Source organism: Mustela putorius, unplaced genomic scaffold, assembly GCF_011764305.1.
Source record: "Mustela putorius furo isolate JIRA1106 unplaced genomic scaffold, ASM1176430v1.1 tig00000592_pilon_pilon_pilon, whole genome shotgun sequence".
In the NCBI taxonomy this organism is placed as follows: domain Eukaryota; kingdom Metazoa; phylum Chordata; class Mammalia; order Carnivora; family Mustelidae; genus Mustela; species Mustela putorius.
Window position 1 is genome coordinate 4,416,751 of NW_025421426.1, and position 27,489 is coordinate 4,444,239.

The 27,489-nt window shown below is 52.2% G+C and overlaps 1 protein-coding gene across 7 annotated transcripts in view; it reads left to right on the plus strand.

The window, feature by feature from the left end:
* ATP9A (ATPase phospholipid transporting 9A (putative)) overlaps window positions 1-27,489 on the plus strand; it is a 132,488-nt gene that overhangs the window by 99,496 nt on the left and 5,503 nt on the right. For all 7 annotated transcript variants that reach the window (XM_004746183.3, XM_045082076.1, XM_045082077.1 and 4 more), the window contains 13 exons: window positions 561-722; window positions 9,749-9,841; window positions 10,852-10,935; window positions 12,229-12,399; window positions 14,910-15,008; window positions 17,497-17,586; window positions 17,699-17,843; window positions 18,639-18,703; window positions 19,810-19,965; window positions 23,023-23,087; window positions 24,756-24,864; window positions 25,467-25,524; window positions 27,131-27,334. In XM_004746183.3, coding sequence (XP_004746240.1) covers window positions 561-722; window positions 9,749-9,841; window positions 10,852-10,935; window positions 12,229-12,399; window positions 14,910-15,008; window positions 17,497-17,586; window positions 17,699-17,843; window positions 18,639-18,703; window positions 19,810-19,965; window positions 23,023-23,087; window positions 24,756-24,864; window positions 25,467-25,524; window positions 27,131-27,334 — 1,501 coding nt within the window. The remainder of the gene's footprint in view (window positions 1-560; window positions 723-9,748; window positions 9,842-10,851; window positions 10,936-12,228; window positions 12,400-14,909; window positions 15,009-17,496; window positions 17,587-17,698; window positions 17,844-18,638; window positions 18,704-19,809; window positions 19,966-23,022; window positions 23,088-24,755; window positions 24,865-25,466; window positions 25,525-27,130; window positions 27,335-27,489) is intronic.

Sequence of the window (27,489 nt, forward strand, 5' to 3'; positions counted from 1 at the left end):
GGTGTTTAGCAGCACCTTGCGGGGCAGGAGCCAGGACGTGTGAGGGGCACACACACCCCTTTCTCCAGTTGTGACGACCAGAACTGTCCCCACACGTTGCTCTGGGTCCCCTAGGGAGCAGAGCTGCCTGGTGGAGACCCGCTGTGGACACCTGCCTAGTTGGTGTTGGAGAAGCTTAGAGCAGAGTGTGAATGTGGGGGTCCCCCTCCCCCCACCTGCACTGCTCCCTCTTTCCCAGCTATTGCTGTGGGCTCAGTGCGAATCCTCCAGAAGGGGGCACTCTTGACCCTGTGTGCTCTCCTGGGAGCATGTAACCCTCTCTGGGGCCTGGGAGAGAAGGTGAGCCTTACCGCGTGGAGGGCGGTTGGGTGAGTGGCAGTGCCTGCTGGCCAGAGTGACCGATGCTGTCCCCACCGGGAGACCCAGCCTTCCCCGGGGACACAGTGACAGCTGGTGCTTTGCCGGTCACGGCACCCCTCCCACCTTGGTATTCGTTTGCTTGACCTCTGAACCGGGACCCTTGGCGGTGTATCTGACCTTCGACCCTGTGTCCTGTTTAGGTGGCCCTGGTCCAGTGGACTGAAAGTGTGGGCTTAACCCTGGTGGGCCGAGACCAGTCGTCCATGCAGCTGAGGACCCCTGGCGACCAGATCCTGAACTTCACCATTTTACAGATCTTCCCTTTCACCTACGAAAGCAAGCGGATGGGCGTCATCGTGAGGGTGAGTTACCCCCATCGGGACTCGGGGCTCGAGGTGATTCCTAAACTCCCGTAGCTAAGCGTTCTTTCTTAACCTTTTCTAACCGTCTTTCTGGCGATGATGTCTGTTGTCCCGACTAACGAGAGAGTAGAATTGCCTGAACAGAAAGAATGTTCTTGGTACGTTGAAGTGGACAAGACCTCAGATAGTGGATCAGCTTCTGGTTAACCTAGTTCTAGAAGGAAAGGTCTCATATATGGGGACTGGGCATTCTTGATACAATGCATTCCTTGCTGTGTACGCTTTTGTTTAAACACCTGTCTGCTGAGGTGAAATTCACGGACATGAACCATTTTAAAGTGTATAATTCAGTGGCATTTAGTAGATTAAGTATTGTACACCCACCACTTGTTTTTTTTTCTTTTCTTTTCTTTTCTTTTTAGAGCGTTCACGTGCCCTGGGGCTGGGAGGTATTGGAGTGGAGGGAGAGAGAGAATCTTAAACAGGCTCCTCACCCAGTCCAGTGCGGGGCTCGATCTCACGACACCCCGATCATGACCTGAGCTGAAATCAAGAGTCAGACCCTTAACTAACTGAGTCACCCAGGCGCCCTGCAGCTACCCTTTCTGTCAAGTTTCCAAACATTTTTAATCACCCCAAAAGGAGCCCTCATGCCCTTTAAATGTAGTGACTCCCCATTGGTCCTTCATTCTAGTCCCTGAAATCACCCGTCTGCTTTTTGTCTCAAGAAGTTAACAGATTCTGGATACTTCCTGTAACTGGAATCCTATGATATGTGACCTTTGGTGTCTGACTTCTTTCATTCAGCCTGATGTTGTGCTGGATCCATCCATGTGGAAGCACGAACCAGAGCCCCGTTCCTTTGTGTGGCTAAGTCATCCCTTGTCTGTTGGTTGTTGATAGACATTGGGTTGTTCCACTTTTGGCTGTTGTGGGTCATGCCGCTGTGAGCTCTCACGTGCAAGGATTTGGATACCTGTTCTCAGTCCTTTTGGGTAGAGACCTTGGAGTGGAATTGCTGGGTCATGCTGGGTCCATCACCCACTTGCTGAATAATTTCATCTTTAGAAACTGCCAAATGGTTTTCTGTAACATGGCACCGTTTTACATTCCCACCAGCTTACGTGGGAAGGTTCCAATTTCCCCACATCCTCACCAACACTTTATTTTCCATTTTTTAAAAAATTATAGCCATTGTTGTGGTTGGGAAGTGATATTTCATTGTGGTTATGATTTGTATTGACTTAATGACTGATGATGTTGTGTATCTTTTTGTGTGCTTATTGGCCAGTTTTATATCTTCCATGGAGAAATGTGTATCTAAGGCCTTTGCACACCTTTTAATTTGGTTGTCTTTCTGTTGTTCAGTTGTAAGAGTTCCTTACATAGTCTGGATATCATCTGGGAGATGCTGGGTAACTATTTTCTTTTACTCTGTAGGTTGTCTTTTCATTTTCTTGATAAAATTTCTTTGATTCACAGAAGTCACTAATTTTGACAAAGCCCAGTTTATCTGTTTTTTCTTTCGTTGCCCTTAAGTGTCATATCTAAGAATTTATTGTTAAATCCAAGGTCATGAAAATTTACCCCTATATTTTCTTATTTTTTAAAGATTTTATTTGTTTATTTGATGGAGAAATTTACCCCTTTATTTAGAAAGAAAATTTACCCCTTTATTTTCTTTCCTTTAAAAAAAAAAGATTTTATTTATTTATTTGGCAGAGAGAAAGATCACAAGTAGGCAGAGAGCGGGGGGTGGGAAGCAGGCCCCCTGCTGAGCAGAGAGCCCAATACAGGGCTGATGCGGGGCTTGATTCCAGGACCCTGAGATCATGATCTAAGCCAGAGGCAGAGGCTTATGAACCCACTGAGCCACCCAGGCACCCCATACCCCTATATTTTCTTTTAGGAGTTTTGTGGTTTTAGCTCTTTAAGTCATTGATCCATTTGGGGTATTTTGATGAATTTTGTATATGCTGCGTGAAGTGGGGGTTCAACCTCATTCTTTTGCTGGTGTGTACGCAGCTGTCCCAGCACCATTTGTTGGAGAGACTCTTCTTTCTTTATTGAGTAGTTTTGGCCCCTTGTTGTAATTCAGTATTTTAAATGTTTTCATTTGTTCAATCACAAAAGTTATTGGGAAAAAATTTAGTGATCCTTCAGCATCATCATTTTGTCCCATTTATTTTGAATTTTGTTTTTTTTTAATATTTTGAAATTTTTATTGAAATAACAGCAGCTCCAGAGAACAGTGCAGACATTGTAAGTGTGCACCTCAAGTGTTTTACACGGTTAGGGCACCCGTGTGATAGCATCCAGAGCAAGGGTCAGAATCCCAGCCTTTGCTACCCCAGCAACCCCCTCGTGCTCCTTCCTGGTCACCTACATCCTCTCCCCACAGGGAAAGAACCACTCTTCCAATTTCTACCACTGATCAATCTCTTTTTGAGATTTTCTCCTTACCTAAAAGAAATCAGGCCGTACATTTTCGTGTTTGAGTTCATTTGTTCAAATTTATATTTTAAGATTCATCCCTGTTTTTATAGGTATTGTAGTTTAAATTTTTTTTTTTAAGATTTTTATTTATTTATTTGACAGAGATCACAGGTAGACAGAGGCAGGCAGAGAGAAAGGAGGAAGCAGGCTCCCTGCTGAGCAGAGAGCCTGATGTGGGGCTCGATCCCAGGACCCTGGGATCATGACCTGAGCCAAAGGCAGAGGTTTTAACCCACTGAGCCACACAGGTGCCCCTAAATTTTTTTTTTAAAGAAATAAAACATTGTGTATTCAGTGGAAGGCCCATCTGCCCTTCCTGGATGTGCTTCCCTTCCATTCCTGCGGAGGTTCGTAATTTTTAAGGAATTTTAAAATACTGTTATCAGACATGGTTGGATATAAATAATGCGTGTTATGGTTTTGCGTATTTTTATTCTTCATATAAGTGGCATTGCATCATCATCTCCCTTCGTGTTCTTAACATTTATTTATTTTTTTAAGGTTTTATTTATTTATTTGACAGACAGAGATCACAAGTAGGCAGAGAGGCAGGCAGAGAGAGAGGAGAAAGCAGGTTCCCCACTGAGCAGAGAGCCTGATGCAGGGCTTGATCCCAGGACTCTGGGATCATGACCTGAGCTGAAGGCAAAGGCTTTAACCCACTGAGCCACCCAGGCACCCCTGTTCTTAACATTTAAAAGAGCTGTATGTTCTTTTCCCTCCGTGATTAATTGTAGCCACGATGGAGTGTTACACTGTATACCTACACCTTTGAGTGTTACACTGTATACCTACACCTCTCTTCCTTCGGCTTGCTGGGGTTTCTTGCTGATACGCCTCTAAATAGTTGCCACTTATTTTGCCATTGGAAACCACACAGCCACGTGTGTCCTTGTCCATCCTGATCTCCATTGCACATGGTGCTGATGTTTCTCTGGGGAGTGTGTCCAGAGGTCACGTTGGTGGGTTGGCAATATATACATCTTTTTTTTTTTTAAACATTTTATTTATTCATTTGAGAAAGAGAGAGAGCGAGCCTGAGAGGGGAAAAGGTCAGAGGGAGAAGCAGGCTCCCCTTGGAACTGGGAGCCCAATGTGGGACTTGATCCCGGGACTCTGGGATCATGGCCTGAGCCGAAGGCAGTCGCTTAACCAGCTGAGCCTCCCAGGCGCCCGGCAGTATATACATCTTTACCTCTGCCAGAGATCATCAACCTTCTTCCCCAAAGTGCTTGTACTAATCTTGGTCCCACTGTTCCTCCACATCTTCCCCACTGTTTGATGGCATCAGACTTTTAAAATGTTGTTGTCACCGTCTTGTTTTACCATTTGTTCTTTTACTCAGAGAACCTCACTCTCCATTCCGGAAAGCCTGGGAACCCTGTGTTCCAGACACCACCGTGTTCAGTAACTCTTAAACCTGGCTGGTCATCAGAATTACCCAGGGACCTTTAAAAATACAGATGACTCTGTCCCATCTGGACCTGTTTTGGTATTGGGATGGTTCCTTGGCATTTGTAAAGGTTTTTCACATCATTTGGCTTGATTGAAGAAAATTCTGCCTAGATCATGGGCAACTTTGGGATATGACTCATCTTTTATTTTGTTTTAAAAAAAACCAAGGCATTGAATTTAAATAAAATTTTAAAAATAAAAGGAATTAAAAAAAAAATGAGGCTCCCCTCTGCCCCGATCTACCGAAGCATTTTATGCCTTAAAAAATCAAAGGGGGCACCTGGGTGGCTCAGTGGGTTGAAGCCCCTGCCTTCGGCTCTGGTCGTGATCTCAGGGTCCTGGGATTGAGCCCCACGTCAGGGTCTCTGCTCAGTGGGGAGCCCGCTTCCTCCTCTCTCTGCCTGCCTTTCTGCCTATTTGTAATCTCTGTCGGGGTACCTGGGTGGCTCAGTGGGTTAAGCCGCTGTTTTCGGCTCAGGTCATGATCTCAGGGTCCTGGGATCGAGTCCCGCATAGGGCTCTCTGCTCAGTGGGGGGCCTGCTTCCCCTTCCCCCGCCTGCCTCTCTGCCTACTTGTGATCTTTCTCTAAAAAAAAAAATCTCGTTAATTCTTCCCGTAAGCCAACAAGGTAGCACCATTCTGATTGGTGTTTGACAGAGGAGAATACTGAGGTGTGGGGTGGGCAAGCTGTCTCCACAGGTTCGCCTCGCTGGAGAATGTGGGAACTGGGACTGGCCCCCGGTCATGTGGCTGCCAAGTCCATGTTCTTTAACCACGAGGACCTGGGAGTTCTGGTGCGGTTCGAGGGGCGTCAAACAGCTCCTAGAGCCCCCACAGTGACGTTGGGGTGTAGCGTGTCACGTGTTGCTGCATAGCCGATTACCCCACACTTAGCGGCTTCAAACAACAGAAGATGGTATCTCACAGTTTCTGGGCCAAGAGTCTGGGTGCAGCTTCGCTGGGTCCTGTGGCCCGTGGGGTCTCGCAGCGTTCAGCTGGGGCAGGATCTGCTTCCAGATGAAATCAGTGTTGTTGGCAGGTCTCGGCCCCTTGTGCTTGCTACACTGAGGGCGTCAGGTCTTCACTGTTTTGGCGGGAGGCCACCTCGTTCACTGGCTTCTCTGGAGGGCAGCTCCCGGGTCAGCGGGCTTCGTCAGAGGGGACGAGGGAGCCTGTGAACAAGGAGGGAGGCACAGTCTTTGTTACGTGACCTCAGAACTGGCCGTCCATTGGTTCAGTCCCGCATTGCTAACTAGAAGCAGGTCACCAGGTCTGTGCCCTCTCCCCCCGCTCAGTGGGAACAGGTCTCCCGGGGCATGGATACCATGGGGTGGGGGTCACTGGGAGCCCTTGAAGAAGCCTCCTCCCCTCTCCGTGTAGAAGAAGCAGCTTCATGAGCTGCATTTTGATGACCCAGTGATGCAGTGTGAATGTGCTTGGAAATTGACACATTTCAAGGGGTTTTTATGTCCCCGATGCCAGTAGGTACTTTGAGACTCAACAGGATGCATCTCCTTGGCAACTTTTGGGTGGGAGGGAGCTGTTTGTCCCACGCTGCTGCTTCTTCCCCCACGGGCCTATACCTGGCCTGACCCGTGGCTTCTAAATCATATCTTGAACACACATCTGATGTCAAGAATATCCGTGGCCTGGAAGCAGCCCCATAAATCAGGTGGGTGGGTGTTTCCTGGTGAATCAGAGTCATTATCTCCCGCGGATTTACTTTTGTTCCAGCTTTTATGTTTTCAAGTTCTAGGACCATGGGCTCTGCTGAAGTCATTTGAGGGCTGACTCCTCCCCAGATACCCAGTATCAGCCATTCTAGGATAAGTGAGCAACCTCCTCCACCCTTCCTTTCGCTCCGAAGGGCTCTCCTTCCCAGATCCACGTCCTGGTTTATGAGCGGTGGCCCCATGTGTTCTTACAGCGGGAACACTAGGGGGTGCTTGTTGGGTGGACAAATCCTGATTTTCCAAACCACACCGCACCCTCCCAAGGTTACAAAAAACAAACCAACCCATCCTTTTAGTTAAGGCGTTCAGAACAAATACATATGTGAAGAAAGAGCTCAAGCTCTAATCATCTTTATTTTCACCACTGAAAGATGAGACCCTCTTCCCTTTCCAGAGAATTTTCTCTCAGTTTTTTTTTTCTATGTGTATAGGAGTATAAACATCCACACAGATTTTTATGAAATTGGGATCAAATGTCACATAAGGCTTTCTAAATTCTCCCTGCATTGAACAGAGTATATATGGTGAACATTTTCTGGTATCAGTGAAAGGTGATTTTTATGATTTTAATGTGTGCGTGGTGCTTGGTGGAACAAAAAATGGTTCATTGAATATTCCTTTCCTTGGAAACTTAACGTTTCTCATTTCTCACTACTAAAAGTCAGTCCATAAGCATCCGTCTTTAATGAAATGCATATTATTGCTAAGTTTTCTTGTTTGCTGACCTGTCTCCCTCTCTGTCTGTGGTTCTAACGGTGGAAACCAGCCTCCAGGGCGTGTGGGCAGGTTCTGTACTCTGTAGAGATCTCTCCCATTCCTCCATTGAAGGGGTTCTTGTCCTGGGGCCATTTTGCCTCCAGGGGACATGCAAAAAAAAAATGGTTGGGAGATTCTTTGGGTTGTCACGATGCAGGGTGGTGCCACTGATGTCACCTCGTGGGTGGAGGCCAGGACAGCCTTCCGACAAAGAATGGTCCCCTCTGCATGGTTTTTGTGTGGGGCCCACAGCTCCCATCTGATGCACCCAGATAGCCTCCTGTCATTTAAAGACACCAGCCCAGTTACCTGCCAGGAGGAAGCGTCAGCTCAGCTGTACGTCTCGGTTTCATGCCTGTGGACCGTTAGGAACGTGCTCTTGGTGGGTTCATCCCCCCCCCCCCCCACCAAAAATACATATGAGCTCATGGCCCGTACTTGGCAGGTACTTCCTGCACTCACAAAGCAAAGTCTTGTCTTGGCGTGAATCTCCGTCTTTGGGGCCAGTGTGCTCGTCTCTCTGAAGGAAGGCTGCGTCGCCTGCTTTGTTTTTGTTGTGTACAGATGTTCCACTGCACACCCTCCCGCCCGCCCCGCCATCCCACGTGCAGTGATGGAGGCCGATCATTGCTGTAGATCATACCCCTGTCATTGTTTGCATAAAAGAGGCCTTTGAACAGGGGCCAGAATCAGACCACAGTGGAAAAAGATGAGGCCCCAAAACAATGCCGTGCGACCAGCAGCTCCCTGTGAATTTACGGCGTAGTCTTGCCATCGTATGAGAGCGAAGTAACCTTGTGATGAACCGGGTGGGAGGAAATGAATATAACGGGAGGAGACGGTGGATGCGTGTTTGTGTTGGCCGAGCTGGCCGAGCTCTCCCGAGCACCCTTGGCAGGAGAGGAAGCTGGGAGCGGCGGGGGGGGGGGGCAGCTATTTCCTATCCCTGTGTTGTTAAGCACCATTTGGGTGAAGGGAGAAGGGAGAAGAGCCTTGGGGTGCTTTCACACCGTTCTTTTTGGCCCGAGTCACAGGCACACACAGGTGCGATCCGTGGAACGTGCACCATGCAGAGTTTCCACTTTGGAGAGGCAGGTGCTTTCCGGAGTAAGGGTGTAGTTCTCAAAGACTGTTGGTGACCACAGGGCATTTGAAAGCTGTCTTGAAGGAGGAAACTTACACTGAGAATTTGGCTTTGGGTGTTTATTTCATGTGTAGTAAAGAGTTCACAGGCACGCATTCTGGGCTTCCCGGGGTGGTGGCATTTAGGCAGGAGGCAGGAAGGGCCGTGCTCCGCTCCCTTGCCTGTCTCCCCTGCTTTCAGGCTCCCTGCGATGGGGGTTGCCAAGGAAGGATTGTCAAGGAATAAGAACTGGGGATTTTACTGCCGTTCTCAAAAGCCAAGATTTCTCAGCCTCGGTGCTCTTGATGCTTGGGTCTGATGATTCCTGGCTGGGGCTGCCCTGTGCCCTGTGAGATGTTTCTCAGCATCCCTGACCTCTACCCACTGGATGCTGGTAGCATCCGCAACCTTGAGTTGTGACAACCAAAAAGATCACCAGATATTGGTAAATGCAAAATCCCCTCCACTGAGAACCACTGGGCTAATAAGCCTTGGTCTCCACACACCGCGCGCTCGAGGGGTGTGTCATGTTACAGTCCCCGAGCAGGACTGATGACGTTGAGCCGATACTGTGTCCGGCCCTTGGCTGTGCACTCTGTGTAAGTGACATCATTTAAGCCACAGCAGCCTGTGTGGTAAGAGTCGTTAGTATTCCTATTTTACAGATGAGAAAACTGGGGTTTAGAGAAAAGAAGAAGCATGTCCAAGTGCACACAGCTGAAAGCTGGTGTTGGGTCTAAGCATTCGACGCCGGGGCCATGGTGTTACCTACTCCCCAGAAAATCTGATCAGTGTGATTGAAAACCTGGGTAATCTGGTCCCTAGCTAGGTCCTTGGGTAGACATAAGGGTCTGGAAGTACCAGGGTTGGCAGTTCTCAGGGAAGGCAGTTTGCTCCCCAGGGGATGTTTATTTATGTCTGGAGACATTGGATTGTCCCCATGGGGATGCTGCTGGCATCTGGTGGGGACAGCCCGGGGACGCCTCAAAAGGTCCTGCAGTGCACAGGTCAGCCTCCACAGTAGAGAATTCACCAGCCCATATGTGAATGATGCCAAGGTCGAGAACCCCACTCTGGGTAATGACCTCACTTCCCCACGTTTCCAGGTAGACCACAATTTGATGATCCTGGCAGTCCCGTCTGTAAATTAAGATGCGCTTCCAGCGTGGGAGTCCGTTCCTGTTGGGATAGTACTAACTAAAAACAAAGTCCTTAAATCCTTTTGATCTTGCTTTCATCATTTAATGTGTTTCCAAATGCTTTGAGTTTTCTTCTGTTTTCTTGTGGCCTTTGCCCCAAAGTGAGCCCCCCCCCCCTTTTCTGGCTTTTTATCTTTAGCCAAGTGAGAAAACACTGGCGTCCGCTGAGTACACTTTGTACGCCATCTGTCCTGGGAAGTGGGCATAGGCGCAGAAAGTGGGTGTTTCTCTTGGGTATTCATTCCCTCGGGCCCCCTCTCTAGGATGAATCCACTGGAGAGATCACGTTTTACATGAAGGGAGCGGATGTCGTCATGGCTGGCATCGTGCAGTACAATGACTGGCTGGAGGAGGAGGTAAGCAGGCTGCGCGGCGTGAGAACCAGGCTGCGGAGGCATGTCTGCAGGCTGCCCCTCGCATGGCAAAGCGAGATGGGGCTCCGCTTGTCACCTGTGCCTACGTAACAGGTGGCCCCCGAACTTAGCGTCAAACAACACGCTTCTATTTCTCATGGTTTCTGTGGGCTGGGATCTGGGCATAGCTTCGTTGGCTCCTCTGCTCAGGGTCTCCAGAGGGTTTGCTTGGGGCCAGCTCTCATCTGAAGGCTCATGTGGGGCAAGACTCTCTTCCACGCTCACCCGGCTGCCCTGTGCGGGAAGTCAGCTCCTCTCTGGCTTTTGGGTGGAGGCCGGTCCCAGGAGGGCGGGGAGCACTGGGGGCCACGTCTCAGGCGGCCTCTTCTGGTTTGTGATCTGGAGAATTGGCCACAGCCAGGAGGGAGGAAACCCTCCAGTTTTATCAGGCTGGTCTTGTTTTATCTCTCTGCCCCAGGTAGGAAAAGGCACATTTTCCATTCAGTAATATTCTGTGTTCAGTTAGAGGGTGGCAAACTCAAATGCCAATGGGGGCCAGGCAGGTGAGTCAAGAGAAACAGGCTGGGGTGTGTTTTCCTAGCAGGGTCGCACTTGTATGTTAAGCAAATTAGAATATTCTTCCCTTGACAACTGTTTTCTGGGAAGACCTAGAAGCTGCTGCTTTTCATCCATTGCTGGTTGTGGTTATTTGGGCAGGTGTGGGCGGTTTCGTCTGAGGTTCAAATCCAGACTTACCTGTGAAGTCTTAACAGCGTTGACTTAAATTTTGAAATGTACACTGTGTCAATCAAAGACAACCTCTGTTTGGCCTATGGACTGCCATGTTGAGGCCTCCTTTGAGAAGGTTTGCTTTAGGGGAAAGCCGTAGTCTGATTTGCCACTTTCCCCAGCCCCTGTGTCCACTGTAGCATCCGGCCTTCCTCCATGAGAGTCTGGGGCTCGGAGGTGGAGCCCCGAGTGCACCTCTCCACTGACTGTGGTCTGCTTTGCAGTGTGGAAACATGGCGCGAGAAGGTCTGCGGGTGCTGGTGGTGGCGAAAAAGTCTCTGGCAGAGGAACAGTATCAAGACTTTGAAGTAAGTGGTCCTGGGACCTTTTTGTTATTCTTTGCAGCCCTACCTTTCTCTCCCCCTCGCTCATTCTCCTGTAGCCCTACTGAGGTCCTTTCTGAGCTCCCCAGGCTCACTTCTGCCACAGGGCCTTTGCACTTGCTCTTTCCTCTGCCTGGATCTCTCTTACCACACAGAGCTCCATGGCCTGCTCCCTTGCTTCCTTTGGATCTCCGCTCAAACGCCACTGCCTCTGAGAAGTCTTCCCGGACTCGCCATCTAAGGCAGCCCCACCTCACTGCTCACCATCCATCTCCTGCCTCACTTTCTTCACTGTGGGAGTCCCCACCTAGGATGACCTTGTTTCTGTGTTTCCATCTAACATTCTTCTCTGGAGAATAAAATTTTTTTCAGAGCAGAGACCGTCAGTTTGGTTCACTCTTACGTCCCAGCACTTGTTAGTTGTGGACACATGGGATATCCTCTGGAAAATTTTAAATGATTCACCTCCTTGGAGCCCTCATTTCTTTACATTGTGAAGAGTTGAACTAGATCATTGACTTTGATGGTCAAGGGTTCCAGCATGAATATGTGTGGTTTATTGTCCTCTTGTCCCATAAATTGTGTGTTTCTTGAGGGCAGGCTCCTGGCCTGGCACAAAGCCTAGCATGTGCATGGGCGTATGACCGACCGGGAGAGAGGTCTGGCTGGGGACAGGGACAGGCTTCAGGGGTTCCTTGTCCTGGCCCACCCAAAGGAGCTATGCCTGAGTCTGTCTCTTCCTTGTGCTTGAGTTCTCTGCAGAGTTTTATTTAGCAAGAATTCTAGCCCTGATAATTGTCCTTCCAAGTTTAAAAGCATGTGTTTGAAACAACTCATTTGGGGGATTTTTGATTTTCTTTCACGTCTTCGCTAACCCTATAAAGTGGCTAAACGGAAGGGTTGGGTCCATGGTCTTTGGAGGTGAGACTTCATCTTCAGAAAACCAGGTGATCAGGGGCTTTTGGTCACAAAGTGTGTGCTGTGTGCGGGAGAACGTGCTCTCTTTTTGAGATCTTGAGTCGTACCGATCCTTGCAACGGCCCGGGGACGGTGGGACTGTTACTGCTGCTTCCCGGGTGAGAATGGTCGAGAATCAGATACACTAAGCAACTTGCTCGACGTTGCACAGCAGGCAAGTATAAAGGAAAGGGTGGTACTCAGGCCTGTGTGAGATCTGGGCCGATGAACTTGGAAGGACGCTGGACGTCTCCGTTCATCCCCCGCTGGCTGTTCCCCTCCCCACCCTAAGCAGTGGCGGCGTCTCCCGCTGTGTCGCAGGCCCGCTACGTCCAGGCCAAGCTGAGCGTGCACGACCGCTCGCTCAAAGTGGCCACCGTGATCGAGAGCCTGGAGATGGAGATGGAGCTGCTCTGCCTGACGGGGGTGGAGGACCAGCTGCAGGCGGACGTGAGGCCCACCCTGGAGACGCTGAGGAACGCCGGCATCAAGGTAGGCAGACCCGGCCTGGGGCGCAGCTGCTGAGGTGCGCGATGGTCCCCGCAGCGGAGCATAGAAATGAGAGAGGAGGGCGGAGAAGAGGTGGGAACCGAGGAACCCGAGGGCGCGGACAGTGACCACGGCCCTGGCTGGGATGGGCCACTGTGTCCCTCCCGCCCCTCGGGTCCTGTTTCTGGAGGACATCTCCCCCCGCCCCCCACTGGGCTCCACGAAGGCGGGACCGCCTGCCGCGCCTTCTCCCTCCGGCCGGCTCGGGGTGTCCGGCACATTCTTGTTGAGCCACGGGCCGGCCGGCCATCTGCTCGTTGTTGTGGGTGAATGAGTGGCCGCCCCGCGGACTGACCGCCTGTTCCAGCAAACTGCTGTCTTCACACGGTTTGGGGCCAAAAAGAAAAAAAAAGAAAAGAAACCCCGGCGTTTAATCCAGAGAGGCCAGCAGAGGGCGACAGAGGCGCGCGCACCGCCGATACAGCCAGCGCAGCCCCCGTGTAAACTGTCTTGTGTCCTCGGGCCAGAGGCCTAGTTCGTTGCAGGGAAATGGTCATCAAGGTCCCCCTTGTGGAAAAACAGTCCGAAGTCAGAAGGGCTCGCTTCTGTTGCGCCACGGTGCTCGGATCTGTCACTGGCAACTGCCGTGGACCTCGTCTCTCTAAGTTTGGGCCTTTCCAGTTCCTGCTTCTGGCTCCATCCCGAGCTTCTCCTCAAAGCTGTTCTCCCCAAAAGTCTGGGTTCTTGTTTGTTTTTTTTTAAAGGCTTTATTTATTTGACAGAGAGAGACACAGCAAGAGAGGGAACACAAGCAAGGGGCGTGGGAGAGAGAGAAGCAGGCTGCCCGCTGTGCAGGGAGCCCGATGTGGGACTTGATCCCAGGACCCTGGAATCATGACCTGAGCTGAAGGCAGAAGCTTAGCGACGGAGCCACCCAGGTGCTGCCAAAAAGCTGTTCTAATCCCAGAGTGTGGACTGGACTTCTCTTTCTGGTTTCCCTGGTCAGACGGGAGGGGGAAGGGAGTGTGGTGGGGAGGGGCGGGGAGGGGCGGGTTTGGAGGCAGGCCTCGCGTAAGGTCCTTCACAGGCCAGAAGCTGAGGGAGCTTGGAATTCCCACTTCGGCCCCTTTCTAGATGCAGCAGCCAAGGCCAAGCAAGGCGCGAGGCGGGCTGCTGGGCCTGGGGCTCAGGTCTGGGCACGTATCTGCGGTGCCCCCGGTTGTCCTGATGTGGGGCGTCCGTACTGTCGTGCACCCGTGACTGCCCATGGTTTTCTAGAACTTGAGCCTCCCAGTTCCTTCCCTGGTGTTTCAGCAAACCCTGAACACTGGCACCAAACTGGGATCACTAAAAAGAATACATTTTTTAACCGGCCAGGTGAGGCGTTGAGAGAAGAGGCTGACACCCACCAGGGTCAAGCCCAGAGCCCCGGCCCTCCCCCACCCCCACCAAAGGGCCCAGTGCCCATGTCCTGGCTGTCGCACGGCCTGGGTTTGAATCCGGTTTCTCCGCTGACTACTTCGGCAGTCCTTGGCAAGTGGCTGGGCTTCTCGGGGCTCTGTTTCGTCCCTCAGCACGTCACCGTGAGGGTCCCAGGCACCGAACGTGGATGGCCCCTGATGGGCACCTGGCCCGGCAAACGCTCTGGAAACCATTGCTGTTTGCTTGCCCGCACCTCCCCCACTGCCAGCGTGTCCTGTGCTCAGTGACTCCGTGCCCTTCCCTGCTGGGGGCAGCGAGAGCAGAGGGGTGATGGGTAGACCAGCAGAGCAGGAAGCACATTCCGTTTGCACTGGGAACACGGGGATTCGGGGACTGTTCGGAACGGGAGCTGGCTGTGTGGCTTTGGGGCAAGTCACCTACCCTCTCTGAGCCCACGGCAGCGAGACGCAGAATGATCTGTTGGGAGGGGCGGAGGAACCAGTGTTTCCTGTAGGGCGTGGAAGTGACACTCACGCATCCTGCTGTGCCCTTCTTTGAAATTACTTATTGTTTTAAGAAAAATTTCCAGAAGGGGGATGAGGAGGTCAGAAGCTGAGCCTCATGATGTCCGTGGAAGTGTGTGGCCAAATGGTTTTCTAGAAGTGTTGCACCAGCTTTCACTGCCCCCAGCAGTGGTCACTTGGGGTCCTGAAGCCTTTGGAATGGGGTATTCCTGCAGTGTGTTGGGGACACCATGAGCCTTGAGATAAGTTAGAATAAATGAGGGGCACCTGGCGGGCTCTGTCGTTAAGCATCTGCCTTCAGCTCAAGTCATGATCCCAGCGTCCTGGGATGGAGCCCCACATTGGACTCCTTGCTCAGCGGAGAGCCTGCTTCTCCTTCTCCTAATCCCCCTGTTTGTGCTCCCTCCTCGCTGTCTTTCTCTCTGTCAAATAAATAAATAAAATCTTTTTTTTTTAAAGTTGGGATAAATGGAGTTTAGCTCGATGCTCTTGGGAACTGAGCAAACATAGGCTGCAGGCTGGCCTTGGACAGTGGCCCAGAAGAGCCCCTCTCTGCTGTGGTTCCAGGTTTGGATGCTGACGGGGGACAAGCTGGAGACGGCTACGTGCACAGCGAAGAACGCACACCTGGTGACCAGAAACCAGGACATCCACGTTTTTCGGCTGGTAAAGTGTCGTCCGTACTGGGGCCTCGTGGGGACGATGCTGCAGTTCGCGGGGTGACCTCAGAACCCTACAGAGGGGAGAGAGGAGTGTAGTAACCGTCTTGGGTGGGGGAACTTTACGTCGTTGGGCTGGGGGGAATTACTGAGTGGCCCCGGCGAGGCTGCAGGGTTCCTTCTGGCGGTGGTTCAGACGTACCTAGTTCCAGCCCTGTGTTCCTACCCTGGTGGGGGTCACGGTCCCTTCGAGAAGCTGGTGCAGGACACCATCCGGGCGAAGGGTGCAGACAGGCCCATGCGTGGGAAGTTGTACCTGCAAGTCCAGATGGCCAGACCCTTGAAGACCAAGTCCTTGGATAAGAAGTAAATTCCAGATCACAGATCGTGGCGGGTCTGTCCTCCTGAAGGAAACCCTTGAGGAGCCTTTAGAAGGAGGTGTACTGGGTGGGCAAGAGGCAAGCACTTGACCCCAGCGGTGCGGCCCCGAGGAGCTGCTTGAGGCCAGAAGCCGCAAGCTGGGGTCGCTTGACGGAGCTGGGAGGTGAGGAGCGGCTGGTCCCTTGCCGCAGCCAGAGCCCGCAGACTGGAGGGGCCCTGTCCGTCCCAGGAGTGTCCCCTCGACTCCCTGCCTTTGGTCCACAGCCCGCAGCGCCCTCAGGGGATCGGCAGTTTGGGGCCCCGCCGGGTAGCGTGGGGTAGAGTCACGGACAGCTCGTCTTCAGCAGCCATGGACTCCACACTTGCAAACGCTCTTATTTCCTGGAATGTATTCGTAACCCCGGGATCAGTGTTCAGGGCCAGAGTCCTCTGCGGCCGCGTGCAGAGCAGGGGGAGCCGTCGTTGTCTGCTGTGCACGTTCCCAGCTGGGCTCACACGAGGCGACCCCTGCCTTCCCTGCTCTCGTCCTGCCCCTGAGCACGGTCCACGGTCTCGGAGGGCCACTTTTTTCTTGCATTTTTGTGCCATCAGTGATTTCGCTGTTTCAAATCCCCCCTCTCAGCACAGGGCTGGAGTGTGTCTAGTGTCGCAAAGTGTAGGAAGGCCCCGACGGCCCTCACGGAGAAGGTGCGAGCGTCGGCTGGGCTTCCTTCAGGCACGAGCTCGGAGGCTGTTGGTTGCGAGTTCCGCGTTCGTGAATCGACAACGCGCATTTCAGAAGATGTGTTTAGGGTGCACGGGGGTGGCTCCATTGGTGAAACGTCTGACTCTTAATTTCACCATCTCGGGGTCGTGAGATCGAGCCCTGTGTCGGTTGGACTCTGTGCTGGGCATGGAGCCGGCTTAAGATTCTCTCCCTCTGCCTCTGCCCCTCCTTCTGCTCATATGTGTGCACACGCTCACACATACTCTCTCTCTCTCTAAATAAAATCTTGAAAAAATGCATTTAAATAGAAACATATATAAAGCAAGATTTCTGTATTGACTGAGGGAAATATTATGGCCAAAGGCTCACAGGAACCTCGCCTGTATTTCCCCCAGAAGCAATGAATGGTTCCTTATTTGCTAAGTCGGTGTTCACAGCAACTTTACAGAGCGTAACTACTGAACATGAGACTCGACTGTATGTTGTGTAGATTCTGTAGATTCTCTACGTTCTGTATATTTATTTAGGGGTTGCAAATGACAGTCCATGTGGCCACCTGCTTTTGTAAATAAAGTTTTATTTTATTTTTTTAAGATTTTAATTTTTTTGAGAGAGAGAGAAAGCATGAGTGGGGGGAGGGCTAGAGTCAGAAGGAGTGGCAGACTCCTCCCTGAGCAGAGAGCCTGTCATGGGACTCCATCCCAAGATCCTGGGACCGTAACCTGAGCTGAAGGCAGATGCTTAACCGAATGAGCCATCCAGGCACCCAAATGAAGTTTAATTTAAACACAGATATGCCCCCTTGTTTACCTGTTGTCTGTGGTTGCTTTGGTGTTATGATAGAAGAGTCGAGTCATTTCAGCGAGCACTGTGGGGTCCCCGGGGCCTGTAGGGGGTACCGTCCGGTGCACTACAGGGAAGTTGGCCCCCCGGCTAGATGCCTGGCTTCTGTTGCCTGCTGCCCAGTCCCCCAGACGAGTTACTTGAAGCAGGCTCACGGATCTCGCCGGGCCTTCCTTTCTTTACGTGAGAAGGACAGCTGTTATCATTACGCACCTTGTAGGGCTGTTGTGAGATGTAAATGGGGAAAAAAAATCCATGGAAAGGGCCTAGCATAGTGCCCGGCACACAATGAAAGTGGGGGCACATTTAGCTCTTTTTCTTTTCCTATGTGGGCCACAGCCGTGCTGGGGGAAATGCAAGGTAGTAGTCGGCATAGCGGCTCTCCTGCTTCCCTCAGAATCATAACAAACCCGGTTTGATTTGGCTCTGGGTCTGGTGGCAGGGGCAGGGCAGGGGTCCCGGGCTGGGGCGGCCATTGTCTTCATCCCGGCTTCAGGAAGCCGCTGTTTGTTGTTCTGCCATCTCCGGAGAGCACGGCCCCCTCCACCCCTCCGTTCCCTTCCAGGTGACCAACCGCAGCGAGGCCCACCTCGAGCTGAATGCTTTCCGCAGGAAGCATGACTGTGCCCTGGTCATCTCTGGAGACTCCCTGGAGGTGGGTGCGGGGACCCCGCCTGCCGGGTCCTCCTGGGAGTGCGCTTCCCTTCCTGCCTGGGGGAGGGGGCAGGGACCTCAGGTGACCCACTGCCTCCCCCTCCCCCTACCAGGTCTGCCTCAAGTACTATGAGTACGAGTTCATGGAGCTGGCCTGCCAGTGCCCGGCCGTGGTCTGCTGCCGCTGCACTCCCACCCAGAAGGCCCAGATCGTGCGGCTGCTGCAGGAGCGCACTGGGAAGCTCACTTGTGCAGTAGGTAGGTGCCCCCCCGCCTCCAACCCATCTCCACACCCCCCCCCCCCCCCCCGGCCACGGATGCACTGGATCCCTCTCTCCGAGGGTGGGTGGACTCTGCTGCTGCTGCATCCTGGCCCCTTGACGTAGGTCGTGCTCTTCTCCCCCAGCAGACCTTGGCTGTGATATTATTTTTAGTATTTCCCCCCGAGTGAGAGGAGATACGCGCGCTGCAGGGCTTTTCTCCTGAGCTTGCTTTTCCTTTGCTCAGGAGGCAGGAAGCCGCGTCACAGAGGGATGCGGACTGCACACAGTGGGGCCAGATCCGGGTCCCCTGGGCGCCTGTCCCCATCCGAGCCTCCGTCTTCCCGTCGGTAGAATGGGGTCATAAGTATTCAGGTGGTGCTGATGAGGACGAAAAAGGGGTAGATTTCAAAAGTGCTGGCCACAGGGCACAGTATCGGCTCCATAAGCGTCGAGTCGGTCACTGCTGCTGATGGGCTATGGCACCCTGTGCCACCCACACAGGGGTGGGGCGTGGACACGGTCCCCCTGCCGCCGCTCCACGGCTGGGGCTCTCGCCGTCACCTGGTGTTCCTCTGACGCTCAGCTGCTCCGTCTGAGAGACAGGAAGCCGATGCTGTGGGTGTGGGGTGGTTAAATGGTCCGGGGCAGAAAAGGCTGTAGTCATAAGCAAGCGCTCGGTGAAAGGCCAAAGACTTCTACACTGCTTCCAAGTAAGAATGAAATGTGGGGATCCTGTTTCTCGCCGCTCTCTCATTTCCCGGCTTTTCTCTCCGGTCCGTGCGGCCGGCAGGTGACGGAGGCAATGACGTCAGCATGATTCAGGAATCCGACTGCGGCGTGGGTGTGGAGGGGAAGGTGAGTGCGGGCGCGGGGCGTCGGGGGTGCTGGTCGCTGCCGGGCGCGTGGGGCCACGGTGTCAGGTCATTGTATTGGGTTGGGAGCTGCTCTTCTCCGCTAGCTGGAGCGGCTTTTTCCCTCAAAACATAGCTTTGATGCTTCTGAAAATCCTAGATTCACATGATGAAGCACAAGGAACCACAAAGCGTGATCCCTTGGTATTATTTATTATGTGGGAGTCCGGTTATTACGTGGGAGTCGGGGATCGACATCACTCCGTCTTACAGATGATGAGTGCTGATTTTTCGCGTGCCGACGCTTAAAAACAGAGTGTTTTGCTGTATCGTCAGGGCACCGTGAATGTACTTGTCACTTTCCCGTGGCCATCACAGTGTCCGTAAAAGCACCCGTCATCACGCTGTCTGCTGATGTCTTGGGGGTCAGAGAAGAATGTGGCACGGTCTTCCCCTCACTAAAAGCTGCATTTTTTAAAAAGTTGGTTCTTCTCTTTCTCAGTTCTTCTCTTTCTGTCCTTATTACCTCTGTGGTTGCCTTTTACTGTTCTCTCTGCCCTCATTTGTGACTTCTAAATGGCGACCGGCAAGAAGAGGGGTTCCCAGGATTGTCAGGACTTTGTGTTTAACAGGAGCACAGAGGCCCCAAGTGAGGGCCAGAGACGCCGTCCTGTGCATTTGGTCCCACGGCCTCATGAATCGGGCGTATCCACTCTCCTGTGTCCTTTCCCCCCGCAGACCCCCCACCCCCAAGCCTTACCGTTCGCTCAGAGGAACAGACCGTCGTAAGGTGCCTGTGTCTGAGGATTCCTGGCTCTGGGTGCACACCACGGGTTGGGCGCACTCCCAAGATACTAGATCCCTTTGACCTCCACATTATAACTGTCTGTGACTTAGAGTGGTTTTTATTTAAATAAATTCCTCTTTTTCAAACACACGTAGACTCAGACCACCTATTGAGCCCAGCTCGAAACCAAAGAAGCTCTTCACTGAAGTTTTCCAAAGATCCCCTTATGGTGTCTTGCTTTTTCCGTGGAAAACAAAACAAAACAAACGTGGTTGCCTTGACCTCCGGTGCTTCTGACGGTGCCCGTTTTGTGTGGCTTTCAGGAAGGCAAGCAGGCGTCCCTGGCGGCCGACTTCTCCATCACCCAGTTCAAGCACCTGGGCCGCCTGCTCATGGTGCACGGCCGCAACAGCTACAAGCGCTCGGCGGCCCTCAGCCAGTTCGTCATCCACAGGAGCCTCTGCATCAGCACCATGCAGGTGGGCGGGGGGGGGCAGGCTGAGCGGGGGGGGGGGGGGCAGGTAGGGGGCAGGTGGTGGGGGCAGGCGGTGCGACTCTGCTCACCCTCCCCGGGGCTAGCGGGGGAAAAGGCCTGGAACTCGACCGTGCTTTGGAGCCGTGGCGCTCCCTGGCTGGTTGGTCGGTGGGTCGGTGGGTCGGTGGGTCGGTTGGTTGACTCTATTTTCCCACCTGACCAGTTTTAAATCCCCGCTGGGCCCCGTTCCAGCCCAACAGACCTTGGATTGCCCCAGGTCCTTCCTCTGGTGGCTGGGACAGGCCATCCTCGCCGTGGCGGGGTGGCTGCGAGCGTTAGCAGCGGGCCTGGCCAGTGCTTGGCAGGAGGGAGGTGTGTTGTTGCCCAGAGTTGTTAGGATTTTTTTTTGCCAGAGGGAAGCGTGCAGAGTGAGATGCGGGCAAATACTCGGGTCTTGGATTTTCTGGATGTTCACGAAAGGGCCAGCAGAGAACGACCGCGGGAGAAGAACTTGTGTTCTCCTGCTCTTCCGACGCCCTGAGCACCTGGCTCCATGTCCACAGGGCAGCGTCTCGTACGGTCCTCATGGTCGCCTGCACCCATTGTACAGATGGGGAGCCTGAGGCTCCGTGAGGCTGAGAAACACGTGCAGTGTCTCTTGGGGGTTAGTCTGTATCAGGCGGGGACTCCAGAGCCCACGCTCTTGGTCGCGGTGTCCCCTCGAGTGCCTGCGATGCACGGAGGCCTGGATCGCTGCCTCGGCTCATGTGGGCTCTCAGGTGGGGCAGCAGAGCCTGTGGCCCTGTCACGGTTCCGCCTCCAGACATCCCGGGTGGGAGTCCAGCTGGGCCGCCCCATTGTTCAGCTTCTCGGGAGTAACGTCTTGTTCCCATCTTGTTTCTCACAAAAGAATTCCAGGGCACTTTCCCCACCTCCTCTCTCGCTGGCTCCTTTCACATCCGTCATCGGTCTGTGGCAATTAAGTGTGCACTAGCAGGAAGGCCGAGGGGCGGGAAAGAAAACATTTTAGGTGCTGAAAAATGATTGACGGATGGATTCCCCTTCATGGACGTTTGGTGAAAATTAAGTTAAGTAGTGAGAATGTAGGGGTGATGGGACTTGAAACCCACGTCTCCTTCTGACCACACCACTACATATCTCTGAGACCTTGAGAGCCCGCTGGGTCTCAGTCTTCCATCCATGAATGGGGATGATAAGACCTGCCTCGCCTCTCAGATGAGGCTCCTTTGAGGAGCAGAGCTCTGTAAGGCGTCAAGTGCTGAAGGCATCCTTTCCCTGAGCCATAAAACCACAGGGCGAGGTATCCAGTGAGGGGATGTTTTAATCTGTGGGAAAGGCACTTACTTGCCACATAAAAGGCTTCCTCCCTTTCTGAGGAAGTGAAGCGATGCTGTTCGTGTACATGAGACTCTCCCCTTCTTCTGGCCTCTTTCTCACCTTCTGGGGGTCGTTTTAGGTTTTCAACATCTATTGTATTTGTGAACATAGGAGCCTTAAAGTGATTTTTTTGGTCAACGTGACCTACACCCAAACAGCTGTTACGGTTCCTCAGACCGCATCTGTACTTTTGTGTTAGCTCGTGGGTGGCGCTCTGGATCCGTCCCTGGGAGACTGATCGCTCGCCGCTGGGCAGGCGCACAGAAGCCGGGCTGGCCGAGCTGACTTCTGTAAAGCCTGTATGTTGTCGCTCTCAACATCAATTTAGAAAAAACTTCAGGATGGGAAATTGTTCTTTGGGGCTGTAGAAAAAAAATCTCGCTGTCCACTGTGCTGAAAGTGGCTGGCTGAGGACAAGTCCCTCTTGGAGCCACACCTTGCCGTCGGTCTCGTTGATAGATGTGGCCGTAGTGTTTTTTTCCCCTCAGGTGTTCTCTCCACGACGAAGGCTTTATGGCCAACCCGGCCCTTTTAGGGGAAGGAGGCTCTTGACGTTGATTTACAAAATAAAACACCAGATTCTTGATGTTTTTACAACCATCCTTTCTGTGCTGCAGCCCAGCTGGGGTGGAAAGTCATTTGAAAGGCGGCTTTCACCTTCCAGTTCTGAAATATGACCAGGGTACAGCCGGGGCTGTCCACGACCTTGGCCCCGGGTGGCACCTGCGTTCCGAGCTCTGTATCAGACAAACTCCTACAGCAGGTGATGGGGGGCGAGACGCCTCTGGTGCCACGACCTTTCCAGTCGTCAGGCTGGCTCGGGCTGTCTCTTGTATTCAGCTTTTGAAAAGCCTCTTGTCGTTGTCTCTGGCCTCTTTTTGGTTTTCGGCCCCTAGGAATTCGCTTTGGAGGCCACTTTCCTTCCGTGAGCCTGTCGATGCCCAGAGACAGAAGTAACGGAGTGTCAAGTCTGATTTTATCTCCCCAGCCTGGTTTTCACGGCCAGTAGCTCCTGTTTTCCAAGTCAGGAAGCAGACATTTCAGGGAGCGTTTGGAAAGGTCTTTATTGCTCTTGTCTAACAAGGGCAGCAGGTTATGGGCTCTTTGTAAAAATTTCCAGAAACGGTAAAATGTGTCCTGTAAGAGGGGCTGTGCCTTCTCTGCTGCCCCGCCCCCGGGGAGCTGGAGTATGGAGCTGGGATTGAGCCCCACAGTGCCCTTTACCTGCTCAGAGTCCCCTCCTGTGAAATGCAGGAGATAGGACTGGATCTCATGGGTGGTTCTGGGGGTTCATGGGGATCGCACAGGGTATTTCTGGGTCCAGCCTGTGTCCTCTAACGTCAGTGTTCACAGAGGGGCGGAGAGTGGTCCTTGGTGCTAAACCACCCGGGAACGACTCCTGGCTCCTGTCACTTACGAGCTGTGTTATCTTGGGCAAGTCCCTTAACCTCTCTGTGCCTTACTGTCGTGGTCTGTAATAGGGGTTGATGATAACAGTACCGACCTCATGAGGTGGTTGTAATCGTGGAATGAGCTGGTTTCCTTAAAGCGCTCACAGCTGTGCAGGGGCTGTTTGTGCTGTGTTAAGTGTTGACTGCTACTTTGTAAGTGTAGGGATTTTTGTCACGATTTCTGTTAATCTCCTCCTTTCTTGTTGGCACAGGCGGTCTTTTCATCCGTGTTTTACTTTGCCTCCGTTCCTCTCTATCAAGGATTCCTCATCATTGGGTAAGAAAATGTAGGCAGGGTATTAATTTTTTATGAAACCTCTCGAAAATGCCAGAGATGAGCGAGGAAACGTACTGTCTATAGGCTGTTGCCAGCGATGCCGTTTAGAATCTTCTCGGATTCAAAAGTTTTTTTTTTGTTTTGTTTTGTTTTTTTAAAGATTTTATGTATTTATTTGACAGACAGAGATCACAAGGAGGCAGAGAGGCAGGCACAGAGAGAGAGGAGGAAGCAGGCTCCCCGCTGAACAGAGAGTCCGACATGGGGCTCGATCCCAGGACCCTGGGATCATGACCCGGGCTGAAGGCAGAGGCTTTAACCCACTGAACCACCCAGGCGCCCCTCACAAGTTTTTTTGAACTGACAAGCCTGGAACCAGATTGAGGAAGTGGGGTCTGATATGTCTGTGGTTCATAGCCCTTGGCCATTTGGACCTGGAGATGGAAAAATGCTTGCCCAGGAGAGTCTGAGCTGACCGGTGATTAGCAATCAAAGCAAGAGCAAAGGTTCAGACTCGGTGATTTCATTGTGGTCTTAGAAAAAGTGAAAGGGGAGCTCTGGAAAGTACCTTCCCTGCCATGGACCCCAGTAGAACCTTCTGCTGCTGGGTCTCTAAGGCAGCCCAGAGCCTTGATCTCTTTGGCGGGGGGGGGGGGCACGTGCCTAACGGAGCTTCACTGCTGCGTGCCCCTGACTTGCTAGACTAGGGTGTCCCTGGGACACTTGCTGCCCTCAAACCCAACCCCATTCCTGACTTGGAATTCATGAGGTTTCTTGTGATCCTTCGGAGAAAGTGTTCAGTCTTTGAATTGCCAGATGGGTGGAATTTGGGTACCACACGCCCTAGATGGAGACCCATGTAGGCCGTGCTCCTGGTCGTGAAAGGGGCAGGAGCACAGAAAGGCCGGCTGGCCCTGGGGGAGAATCTTACCGAAGTTGCCTGCCTTCTTCTTTTTATGTTGGCCCATTCACTCTGACAGTGGACTGTGAAATTCTGCTTACTTCTAATTGGACGGGTGGACATCTTTTGTTAGGTCCCAGAAAAACAAAAGAACATGCCAGAGTGTAGGCAGGAGCTCCTGGAGCTTGGCTGCATGTGGCCTTCCATGACTGGACCCCTTGTCCCTCTCTGATCCCATTTCCTTCTCTCTCCCTCTCACTCATACAGCCAGCTGCACTGGCTGCCTTGCTGTTCTTCAAACAAGATGCACTCCTGCCTCAGGGCCTTTGCACATGCTGCCTCTCTGCCTGCGATGCTCTTCCCTCCACTTGGGCCTTACTACCTCTCACCTTCTCTGGGTGTTTACTCAAATGTCACATCCTTTGGGCACCCTCTCGAAAATGACACCACCCCCATGTCTCCTTCCCTCCCCTCCATTAGAGTTTCCTTCTTAGCACGTACCTGCAACACACAGTGTAGTTCACCGACTCTGTTGACTCACTGACTAGTATGAAGGCTCTCTGAGGGCAGATGTTTCCATCAGTTTTTCATCTGAATCTCCCAAGCTTAAAATCAGCCCTGGCACAGAACAGGCACGCAGTAGGCGGTTGTTGAAGGAATGAATGGGTGGAGATTGGGCTGCAGAAGCTGGAGAAACGAATTGCTCATTTTCCTTCGGCTGGGTCTTACCTGTGGTGATTTCCGCCCCTCCCTCCCCCCGCCCCCAGGTACTCCACCATTTACACCATGTTTCCTGTGTTTTCTCTGGTCCTGGACAAAGATGTCAAGTCGGAAGTTGCCATGCTGTATCCTGAGCTCTACAAGGATCTCCTCAAGGTTCACTGGACTCCCCCTCCCCTCCCTCAGTCCTGCCTCCCCCTCCCCTTCTCTCTCCCTCTCTCCCTACTGCTAATTGATTTCACACAGACCTTCCGTATCTGGTTTGAACACACTGACTGGAACTGCTAGTTTGGTAGAGGAAGGCGTGGGATTTTATTTTATTTTTCTTAAAAAAGTAGTATTTGCGCTTGTAAAGAATATTGAACAGTACAGCAATATGTGTACTATTGCAGTGTGTTGCCAACAAACCAACTAACTTAAAAAAGAAACGCCTGACGGTTCCATCCTCCAGCCTTAGCTGGTGTCTGCTCCTGGAAACATCCTTGCGTACGCTTCCAAAAAGTGTGTGCGTGCTGCCTGTGGTGTGGTGTGTGTGGTGTGTGTCGGTGTATGATTTATTTGTCCCCAAGGAATTTTACTGAAGAGCAGATTTATTTCCACCTTCTATTAGTTCTCTTTAAAAAATGTAATTTCTCTAGTGAGTTCAGATATGAGCAAGACCCCCCCCCCTTTATTTTTAAATGAAAACAGGCAGATTGCCTCGTTAGTGGAGGAGCCCAGCATGGTAGTAACCTGTTCTTTCTCGCTTCCTCATTTAGGGAAGACCGTTGTCCTACAAGACCTTCCTAATATGGGTTTTGATTAGCATCTATCAAGGTAAGGCAGTGCACAGGGTCAACTTGACTGTTGTCTGTAGAGCTTGAAGGGAAGAAGCTGGAACCCTAAAATTTGGTTAAGGAGCGGGACAGTGTGCCCCAGGGAGGCCCTGCTCGGCATGTTCTGAGGACTAGAACATTCAGCAGAGCAGTAGATCTGAGAGGTGGTGCCGTCTGCCTCATGAGATAAAGTCAGAGAAAAAGATAACGGATACTACTCAAAACCTGCCAAGATGCTTAAGCCATTGTAACAAAAAGCGGTTGCTTTCTGGAATGTTCTGATACTTTTTCTGAGGTCAAGTTCTAGTTTTTGAAAGATGTGTTTACCTCAGCAGCCTCCAGAGAGGGCCCCTGGATTGCAGAGACTGTAGGATGACTTGTAGGAGAAGAAAATATCCAGACCCTTCTGGTGTTTAATTCTGTCTTTATGTATGTTTTATAATGTGCATATAATTATGTCATGGTCCTGGTATCTGTCTGTGTCTGCCCAAGCACCGACATAGAATTTACAGATGCACGTTGTGTATTGGGAGGTCTTACTGACAGGGCATGCAACCAGAAGGTGTAGAAACCAGTGAATTTGTTGGCAGGAGGTTAAATTATCATTAAAAAAATAGAGGGGGGCATTTTTAAGAAGTCTCTCAAAGTATAATATGTGCATCGATTATGCAGCTACGTTTTATATATAGAATTTCATAGACAATGAGCAGGAAGCGCCGTATCAGCCCTCCCTCTCGAACCCTGTCGTGGTGGGCGGTGGTGTGAGGAGTTTTGGGGTTTAGCATCTAGTAACACTCTGGCACTGCACCATGGGTTTGGTTTCTGCTGTGCTAGGTGCGGACCCCGTACCCTCCGCCACTTTCCTTGCTCGCCTTGTTCGAGGGGCACGACACTGAGTGTCTCCTGGCTACCTCGGTCATTTCGTGTGTGGGGGAGAGGGGTGGTTAAGATAACACATGACCGAAGATTCACCATCTTAACCCTTCTTAGGGGCACAGTTCGCTAGCGCACAGTGCATTCACGGTGGTGAGTTACGTTGTACATTTACAGTGTTACACTGTTGCAAGAAAACAGCCGCAGAACTTTTCCATCTTGGCAAGTGGAAACTCTGTCCCCATCCCCGCTTCCCTTTCGTCTCTACGGAGGTGACTACTTTGGATCCCTCCTAGAAGTAGAATATCCACAGTATTTGCCTTTTTGTGACCGCTTGCCTCTGTCATTTTAAATAATAAAGTTTCAATTTCTCCTTCCTGTTCCATCCACCCCGGATAGTTCCTCTTTCCTGTCTCTCCTGATTTTCTTCTCTCCATCTCTCTCCCTCCCTCTTTCTCTCTCTCTCCTCCCTCTCCCCTACAGTTTTAGACTCCTTATTATATAAAGTCCAGTGGGAAAATAGGAAACCAGGACAGGGCACCTCTTTCAAACCTCCATAAAGCACCACTCGTCAAGCGCCATCTTTCATGTCTAAACAGAAAACAAACAGAAAGGAGCCCCTGCTTGGGAGCAGGCCCCGAGAGCCTTGGGAGCCCCGGATGGGGAGGGCGAGGGGGGAGGGTGGCGGCTGCGGGCCGGACCGTGTGGGACGCCGGCTTCCTCTGCCTTCGCAGGGAGCACCATCATGTACGGGGCCCTGCTGCTGTTTGAGTCCGAGTTCGTGCACATCGTGGCGATTTCCTTCACGTCGCTGATCCTCACCGAGCTGCTGATGGTGGCCCTGACCATCCAGACATGGCACTGGCTCATGACGGTGGCCGAGCTGCTCAGTCTGGCCTGCTACATCGCCTCCCTGGTGTTCCTACACGAATTCATCGGTAAGACACCCTCCAGCCCCTCCCCTCCCCCTGCAGCCGCAGCCTGGCCGTGGGGTCTCGGGGCCCCCCCGGGACCCGTCCTGAGCTCTTTGTCCTCCAGGCCTTGGCACTTACTGGTCCCCATGTTGTTCCTGGCGTCCCCTTGGGGCAAGTGG